The sequence below is a fragment of the Scomber japonicus genome, chromosome 24 (assembly GCF_027409825.1).
Source record: "Scomber japonicus isolate fScoJap1 chromosome 24, fScoJap1.pri, whole genome shotgun sequence".
NCBI lineage: Eukaryota > Metazoa > Chordata > Actinopteri > Scombriformes > Scombridae > Scomber > Scomber japonicus.
The window spans coordinates 18249994-18259993 of NC_070601.1; the positions used below are offsets into that span (position 1 = coordinate 18249994).

At 37.1% G+C, this 10000-nt stretch overlaps 1 protein-coding gene across 2 annotated transcripts in view; it reads right to left on the reverse strand.

The window, feature by feature from the left end:
* dgkza (diacylglycerol kinase, zeta a) overlaps nucleotides 1-10000 on the reverse strand; it is a 107026-nt gene that overhangs the window by 3285 nt on the left and 93741 nt on the right. For both annotated transcript variants that reach the window (XM_053314294.1, XM_053314293.1), the window contains 4 exons: nucleotides 7031-7071; nucleotides 5848-5968; nucleotides 4635-4671; nucleotides 4095-4194 (listed from right to left, as the gene is read on the reverse strand). In XM_053314294.1, the coding sequence (XP_053170269.1) occupies nucleotides 4095-4194; nucleotides 4635-4671; nucleotides 5848-5968; nucleotides 7031-7071 (299 nt within the window). The remainder of the gene's footprint in view (nucleotides 1-4094; nucleotides 4195-4634; nucleotides 4672-5847; nucleotides 5969-7030; nucleotides 7072-10000) is intronic.

Consider the following 10000-nt stretch of genomic DNA (forward strand, 5'->3'; position numbering starts at 1 on the left):
TACATGAAATGCTGATAGAGTGAACATCATGTATCTTATCTCCTCCCTGAGCTACTACCTTATCCTAGTAGAGGGGTTTGCGTGTCCCAATGACCCCAGGAGCTCAGTTGTCAGGGGCTTTTATGCCCCTGGTAGGGTCTCCCATGGCAAACAGGTCTGGGGGTAGGGGCCAGACCCCTTATGATGAGCAACATATATGGTTTTCTGTGTCCCTTGCCTGGACGTGGGTCACGTGGGTCACGTGGGTCACGTGGGTCACCGGCAAGATTTTCTTGAAAATTGTAAATCATGCAAAAATATTTCTGTAGAGCCCCAAATTAAAAATATAGACCTGGAAATGCTCATAATATGTCCCCTGTAAGCAAATCCTACAGTAAACAGTATATGTTGGTTCTATTCACATTGCACTGTTCTCTGTTTATTTGTATGCCTCAGTGTCACATATAGTTATATTACTGATCAATTTGAGTCAGTTCAATCCTTCCAATGGGTGCAATTGAAGCTATATTTGGGGTTAATGTTCCAGAAATATAATTGCTGCAATAAATAGATAAATAAGCCTTATAATGAATCCGATATAATTATAGTTAAGCCAACATCTGTTCTTCATGCAATTTCAATTTCAAGGTGAAATACAAGGTGAATTAAAGCTGCAGGCAGCAATTAACAAACCCTCCAAAAGCTTCACATTAGAAGTTTTGCCTGTGAAATACAGAAATGTGTTGGTACTTGTTGTAAAGACATGCAATCAAACTTCTTTGCTGCTAAACTTTGTGATATTTTAACTCTTTTTCCATCCATTTATTTTTACATTCTTTTGGTCATGATGCTCTTTTAAATTCATTTAATGATCAGTGTCTGGCCATCCTAGATCAAATTGCACCATTTAAAATAAGAAAACAAAAATCAGATAACATCCCTGGCTCAATGATCACACCCGAGCACTCAAAAGACTCTGACAATGACAATGGAAGGTCAATAAGTCTGAATCGGCCCATATCATCCTCAAGAACCTAATGATTACCAGAAAGCAGTTAAGGAAACCAGATCAGGTTATTTTTCAGACATCATTTCCAGGAACAATCACAATCCCAAAATTCTCTTCAGAGTAATCAACTCTGTGATTTGTGATAACCCCACCTCTTCTCCTGACCCGGATGCTGAACTCTGTCAACAATTTCTCTATCATTTTATCAGCAGGGTGGAGAATACCAGGTCCTAAATCTATCCTGCTTCCTCCATAAATCACAATTCAAGATAGTGACGCTACCTTTTCAACCTATTACACTATCTGAGGTAGAATATCCTCCTGCTCATTAGACATCATCCCTACCAAGCTGCTCAGGGAGACATTTCCCACAGTCAGATCACTTATTCTGGTCTCAGTTTGCTTTGCAGACAGTTTTAAGCATGCCATTGTTCGTTCTCTGCTTAAAAAAAACTATTTGGAATCTTTTTCCTTAAGCAACTACAAGCCCTCCTCCAAACTGTCTTTTTTATGTAAGGCCCTAGAGAAAGTGATTTCTTATCTGTTGATTTCATTTATGAATGACAATACAGTTTTTAAATATTTTCAGTCAAGTTTTAGAGCACTTCATAGTACAGGGAGTTTGTTAAAGTAACAAATGATTTTAGTTCTTTTTGATTGACAGCTGCAAATCTTGGTGAAGCTGTCTAACATCATCACACACCATGCAAGGGATCTGGGGATAATATTTGATGCCAACCTCCATTTTGATACCAAGGTCAATAATGTTGTCAAGTCTAGTCTTTTCCAGCTGAAAATCATTTCCAAAATCAGGTCCTTTCTATTCTTTACTGATCTTAAAAAAGTTACATATGCTTTTTATTCATTCTTGGCTTGACTACTGTAACGTAACGGCTCCCTTCACCGTCTCCAGCTGGTCCAAAATGCTGCTGCTCGCCTCATTAATGACACAAAAAGGTACATGCACATTACCCCTGAGCTTGGCTCCCAGTCACATTTCATATTGGTTTAAACATTAAGATGTTACAAAGTCTTGCTCCTTTCAGACTTGTTGATGTGGTAAGTGCCCCCTCCCTCGACCCCAAGGTCTGCAGATGGAGCCCTGCTGATCACTCCAAGATCGCCGTTGGTGACAAATCAGGATCAGGATTTATCCTTTAATTCCCACACAAAATTTCAAGGACTGCCTTCTTTCATCTGCATAATATTGAAAAAATCAGACACATCCTGTCTCAAAATGATGCTGAAAAACTAGTTCATGCATTTGTTACTTCTAGGCTGGACTACTGTAATTCATTATTATCAGACTGTCCTAACAAGTCTCTAAAGACTCTCCAGCTGGTCCAGAATGCAGCTGCCCGTGTTCTGACAAAAACTAGAAAGAGAGGTCACATTATCCCATCTTGGCTTCACTGCATTGGCTTCCCGTAAAATTCAGAATAGAATTCAAAATAATCCTCCTCACCTTCAAAGCTCTTAATGGTCAGGCCCCATCATATCTCAAAGAACTGATAGTACCTTATGTACCTACTAGAAGACTGCGCTCCCAGCATGCAGGTCTACTTGTGGTTCCTAGTATCTCTAAAAGTAGAACAGGAGGTAGAGCCTTCAGCTATCAGGCTCCTCTCCTGTGGAACCATCTTCCAGATTCAGTCCGGGGGGCAGACACCCTCCCTACATTTAAGAGTAGGCTTAAAACTTTCCTTTTTGATAAAGTTAGAGCTCTTAGCTTATGCTGCTATAGGCTTAGACTGCCGGGGGACTACCATGATGCACTGAGCTCCTCTCTCCTTCTCCCTCCCTCTCTCTATCCATCCATCTATATCCATTAACATTCATGTACTATTAATGCATTCAATAACCTAAACTTCTTCCCCGGAGTTGTCTGTGCTTTCTCGTCTCACAGGTAATCTGGGCCTGTAGATGTCCAGATGACAGATTCCAGTCCCGGACCTTCTAGCTTCATTGTTAATTTTCATTGTGCTTCTCTCCTCTATCCTTCCTTTCTCTCCTCTCAACCCCAACCGGTCGAGGCAGATGTTCTCCCACTCTGAGTCTGGTTCTGAGGTTTCTTCCTGTTAAAAGGGAGTTTTTTCTCGCCACTGTTGCTCATGTGGGAATGTTGGGTCTCTTTAAAGTTAAAACCTGAAGAGTTTGGTTTAGAACCTGCTCTATGTGTAAAGTGCCTTGAGATGACTTGTTGTGATTTGGCGCTATACAAATAAAGATTGATTGAGATTAAATAAGACTGAAATGGTGATGGAGCCTTTGCTGTTAGAGCACTCTGGAACTCACTACCCTCTGAACTCAGACATGCTAAATCTTTAGCTTCTTTTAAAACTCTTCTCAAAACATTATTATTTGTGAAAGCTTTTAGAAATGTTTGAATTGCTCTATTTATTATTTTTACAACTTTTGATTGATTTTATTCTTTTACTGTTTTACTTCTGGGCATTTTTCATTTATTATTATTTTATAATTTTATTCATCATGAACTATTACTTCTGTGCCTCTGTCTATCTCTGTGCTCCTCATAGCTTTGTTTTATCTGATTTGGTTGGTTTTATTTCTTCTGTAAAGCACTTTGTAACATTGTTAAGAAAAGTGCTTAAGATTATTATTATTATTATTATTATTATTATTATTATCATTATTATTATCATCATTATTGTCATTGTTGTTAAATTTGACATCATTATATTATTAATACTGAAGCATCAGTGTTAGAGTTTACACTACTTTATATACAGTAGATAGTTAAGTCCAGTGGTTCCAACCTATTTTAAAAGCTTGTTATATTATCCATTGTGTCAATCTGCATCTGAAAAGTAACTAAAGCTGTCAAATAAATGTAGTGGAGTAGAAAGTACAATATTTCCCTCTGAGATGTAGTGGAGTAGAAGTATGAAGTAACATCAATGGAAATACTCAAGTAAAGTACAAGTACCTCTAAACTGCATTTAAGTACAGTACTTGAGTAAATATACTCAGTTACCTTTTGCCACTGAAAGCTGCTTTTGTTTACAAGAGAAAGTGGTGTACTATAAAGGTGATGAATGTAAAGATGTCTTACAGTCCTACATGAGATAGGCATGATATCACCTACCTGTAGGTCTGTTTTCATCAGTGAGGCTCCTGCTTCAACCAGATAATGGCAGATGGTCCTGTGGCATAGAGATGCAGCTCTATGAAGAACCGTCTCCCCACTGGTGGTCCAGAGTACAGACACAGAGACAGACACAGAGACAGAGACAGAGAGAGAGGCAGCATGAGATAACAGCATCTCATGTCTCCAGGGAGTCACTATTGATGCTTGGACGCCCTACTGCTTTGACTTGGTTTCTTATGTTTATTCTCTTTTAAATTTGTTACACTTGTTAGGATGCCCAGAACATATAGAGAGACCAGGGCCCAGTGGAATAGTATCAAAGAGTGTCAATCACAGTACAGAGTTATATAGTTTTACAAAATTCTGTCACCACACCATGTCACAACAGTAATCAGTGCTTATCAATGGATGGTTTAAAAAAGAACATTTTGAAGATAACTGTACAAGCTTCACGTAAGTCAATTCATTTCAAAGGGAATTTGACTTGTGGAAGGATTAAGGATGTTAGGAGGTGAATAAAAGCAAACTTGATCTTACTGTATTTTTTCTGTGACATCAAGCAGGTCACTTGGAGCTGCAAAACAGAAACAGATGAAAGAGATTACTGTAACATGACATCATACAACACACTCTTCTTTCTTCACAGTTTTTTCTTAAATAGTCAAAATGAAGAATACATTGTTGAAAAGAAAGTAAAGTAATGAGTAATATGTAAAGAATGTGATAAATGATAAAAATAAGGAGTACATGTAGATGAGCATTACAGAGTGGAACATCAAAACAACAGCAAAACATTCCAATAAATATAGTTCATATGCTGTCTTATTTTAGCCATCTACTCTGTGTTCAATGAAGAAAATCAACCCCAATCAAGAGGTAGTGTTACATGTGACGTAAGAAGTGAAGCTGAGGTCATCATGTTTAAATGTTTACTCCTAACAACAGTGATCTGAGGTTTGGTGCTCTCTTACTGCCAATCAAATGATTGTCATTACTTGATGTAGAAGTGTTTTTTGTTCAAGTTTATAACAGTACTGTGCAAAACATTTACACACTTTACATGTTTAGATTTGTATCCATCAGGGAGGCGTCTGATTGGTCCCCAATGTATTCTACAGCATGACAACAACCCCTCGTCATAAAGAACTCTGTTCAGCAACAAGAAGAACAAGGAGTCCTTCAGCAGATGGTTTGTTGCTCACAGAGTCTTTATCTCATCATCATGGAGTCAGTCTGGAATTACATGAAGAGACTGAAGCAGAACTGTGGTGACTTCTCCAAGATGGAAGAACAACAGACCTGTCAAGAACCTGAAAAACTGTGTGCATCTGTACTGAGGCAAAGCTGTACACAACAAATATGGATTTAAATTATGGTGTCAGCTGTTTACTCAACTTCATATGAAGATAAATCAAAACTATTCATGAAATTATTTTCAGAATTGTCCTTACTTTACTTTTAGTGCCTAACACTTTTGCACAGTACTGTAATAAATACATTCAGTTTTATTGAATCTAATCTACTAATGTTGGTAGCCTGCTGTATTTGCTTCAGCTCATGTCTACTGTATGTGTATGTTCTGGTATTTTTGTATGGAAGTACAGTCAGAGCCATTGGATAGTGGAGTCAAATTCTTTGTGTGGAGAAACATTATAAGCCAATAAATGATTTGGATTCTGATTGTGATTATGGCCACATAATCAGAATCGGTGTTTGTTACTGATTGCGGTTGCTAGTTTGCTACAGTTACCATTGTCCAGGATGTAGCGGACCATCTCCTTGCTTCCTGTACTGACAGCATGGTGCAGCAAACTGCAGCCTGATTGGTCCAGCACTTTGAGGTCAGAACCGTTCAGGTGCAGCTCTTGCAGCTTTGGGTGAAAACAGGGTTTAATGAGCTTTAAAATGGAAAACAAGGAGCAAAAAAGTATGGCAGAACTGATATGAATACTACATATATTAACATAAAAATCTTTTCACTTAAAGACCCTGTAAAGTGAATTCAGACATTTTCTTCTAAACACATTAAATAGGTCATAAATGTATTTCTAAAAAAGGTGTAAAAAGCATTTCAACCATTTAGATTTGAATTGTGGAGCTAGGCTTCACAAACTGTGTTTCAACATTTCTGTGTTTAGTGGGCATTCTGAAAATCACTGCCGTGTGAGTAGCATAAACCCGCCCCTGCTGCTGTAGAGGTATAAATACATTCAGCACACACTACTACTACTACAGTCTACAGTTAGCCAGTTAACTGAGTTAGCCACCGAGCTAGCTGCCGAGTTAGCTGCCGAGCTAGCTAGCAGCCGAGTTAGCAGCAGAATGCTCTTGTCGCTACCAGATTTGAGTCTGACATGCCCAGTAGCGTCCGTCATCGTCCGCCATCTTGGACAGCTACTTACGGCAAACCACTTGGACAAACTACTGTTATATGATGAAATAAAACGAGGATTAATCTTCTATACAGTAAGTTAGTTCTTAATGACTTGCCTGATTAAATAAGGGTAAAATAAATATTTATGGACAATTCATACACGCTATATTAAGCAATTCTGTTTTACTAAAAAATAAAACACTGTTGACTTGCAGGATTAAATAAAGGTTAAACAATTCACAATTCAATTTGCAAAATGAATTGCCATTTGAATAAAGGTGCAGTTACTCTTCCATACTTCTCACAGTGCTGCAACTGACTAAACAATATTTAAAATAAAAGATAAACTATAACCTTAGAGATGTAAAAAGCACTCAAAAGTTCATATTTCTCACGAATCTCGATTGAGTCAGGTAAATAATGTGTTTTTTCACAGTACAGGAAACGGTTTGGAGAAATAGAAGAGGAAGGGAGTGGAGGGGCTGGGACAGAACTAGAATCTATCTATAATATAAATATATACATAAAAAAGATGAAAAAGACTGAAGCTGTCACTCACCTTCTTCACATCCTTGTTCTTCACACACTCAATCACCATCTCTATCATGAGGGAGAGAGAGAGAGAGAGACTATTAAACAAGAGTAGTCAAGCTAGTGTTGTGCACAATCAGTGCTGACAGGACCAGAATGTGATTTTGAAAGCTCTTGTAATGATATATGTGAGTATTAATACACTTTGTCATGCATTTAAAAAAAGGGGTTAGGTTATTTTCAATGTGTAGTGTTCCAAAGTTCTTAGGAAATCCCTTTAATTTGGTTCACATTTGCTTGACATCTGGTAAAGAATGAAGAGACAGAATGATGAGACTACTACTGTACTGTACACTCTGAACAAAACCAGCCAAGAAAAAAAGAGCACACAGAACTCAATACACTGAAGATGTAAGGAGCTAATCAAATAACACAATGCTAAAACTCATTTTCTGGGGCATTTTTAACAATAAAGACCATTTTGAAAATATGTAAGGAAACCTGTTTTGGAAACCTTGCATTTATGCATTTATCATGAAGTGTAATGAATGATTGATGGACTATATACTCTGCAAAGAAACCTTAAATGACCACATGAAGGAAAGACAAAAACAAATCCCTCCCTGTGTGTGCCTGTCACCTCTCCTCTCTCCCCCCTCATTTCCTTTCAGCTTTATTAGATGACAAACATCTGAGGAAGGTAAAAAAAATGCCCAAAAAGAGATTTAAATGTTTCATTTCAGTGTTTAGTGTGAAGGACAATTAGTTCTTGCTCAACACATTGAAGCAGAAACACAACAGCTGGAAATCATGAGTTAAGTGCACTCAGACGTTTATCATGCTATGTGTTTGCATTTGTTTATAATCATATTAAATTAGATATAACTAAAAGTGCATCAATCATTTGAACATTTATTGAACTGAAAGCATGTGAGAAGTTTAAAGGGAAAAATCACTATTTGGTGGAGCTGTTAACAACTCATAGACATCTGAACTGTGAGTCTGACTACACACTGCTGACTAGTTTCATCTTTAACAATGTGTTGGATTTTAAAAGCTTGTTATATTATCCATTGAGTCAAATCTGCATCTGAAAAGTAACTAAAGCTGTTAAATAAGTGTAGTGGAGTAGAAAGTACCTCACATGGAAATACTACAGTAAAGTACAAGTACCTCAAACTGTACTACAGTAAAGTACAAGTACCTCAAACTGTACTGAGTAAAGTACAAGTACCTCAAACTGTACTGAGTAAAGTACAAGTACCTCAAACTGTACTACAGTAAAGTACAAGTACCTCAAACTGTACTGAGTAAAGTACAAGTACCTCAAACTGTACTACAGTAAAGTACAAGTACCTCAAACTGTACTACAGTAAAGTACAAGTACCTCAAACTGTACTGAGTAAAGTACAAGTACCTCAAACTGTACTACAGCAAAGTACAAGTACCTCAAACTGTACTGAGTAAAGTACAAGTACCTCAAACTGTACTACAGTAAAGTACAAGTAGCTCAAACTGTACTACAGTAAAGTACAAGTACCTCAAACTTTACTACAGTAAAGTACAAGTACCTCAAACTGTACTACAATTAAGTACAAGTAGCTGTAACTGTATTACAGTAAAGTACAAGTACCTCAAACTGTACTGAGTAAAGTACAAGTACTTCAAAATGTACCACAGTAAAGTACAAGTACCTCAAATTGTACTACAGTAAAGTACAAGTACCTCAAACTGTACTGAGTAAAGTACAAGTACCTCAAACTGTACTACAGTAAAGTACAAGTACCTCAAACTGTACTGAGTAAAGTACAAGTACCTCAAACTGTACTACAGTAAAGTACAAGTACCTCAAACTGTACTACAGTAAAGTACAAGTACCTCAAACTGTACTGAGTGAAGTACAAGTACCTCAAACTGTACTACAGTAAAGTACAAGTACCTCAAACTGTACTGAGTAAAGTACAAGTACCTCAAACTGTACTACAGTAAAGTACAAGTACCTCAAACTGTACTGAGTAAAGTACAAGTACCTCAAACTGTACTACAGTAAAGTACAAGTACCTCAAACTGTACTGAGTAAAGTACAAGTACCTCAAACTGTACTACAGTAAAGTACAAGTAGCTCAAACTGTACTACAGTAAAGTACACGTACCTCAAACTTTACTACAGTAAAGTACAAGTACCTCAAACTGTACTACAATTAAGTACAAGTAGCTGTAACTGTATTACAGTAAAGTACAAGTACCTCAATTGTACTACAGTAAAGTACAAGTACCTCAAATTGTACTACAGTAAAGTACAAGTACCTCAAACTGTACTGAGTAAAGTACAAGTACCTCAAACTGTACTGAGTAAAGTACAAGTACTTCAAAATGTACCACAGTAAAGTACAAGTACCTCAAATTGTACTACAGCAAAGTACAAGTACCTCAAACTGTACTGAGTAAAGTACAAGTACCTCAAACTGTACTACAGTAAAGTACAAGTACCTCAAACTGTACTGAGTAAAGTACAAGTACCTCAAACTGTACTACAGTAAAGTACAAGTACCTCAAACTGTACTACAGTAAAGTACAAGTACCTCAAACTGTACTGAGTAAAGTACAAGTACCTCAAACTGTACTACAGTAAAGTACAAGTACCTCAAACTGTACTGAGTAAAGTACAAGTACCTCAAACTGTACTACAGTAAAGTACAAGTACCTCAAACTGTACTGAGTAAAGTACAAGTACCTCAAACTGTACTACAGTAAAGTACAAGTAGCTCAAACTGTACTACAGTAAAGTACAAGTACCTTAAACTTTACTACAGTAAAGTACAAGTACCTCAAACTGTACTACAATTAAGTACAAGTAGCTGTAACTGTATTACAGTAAAGTACAAGTACCTCAATTGTACTACAGTAAAGTACAAGTACCTCAAATTGTACTACAGTAAAGTACAAGTACCTCAAACTGTACTGAGTAAAGTACAAGTACCTCAAACTGTACTGAGTA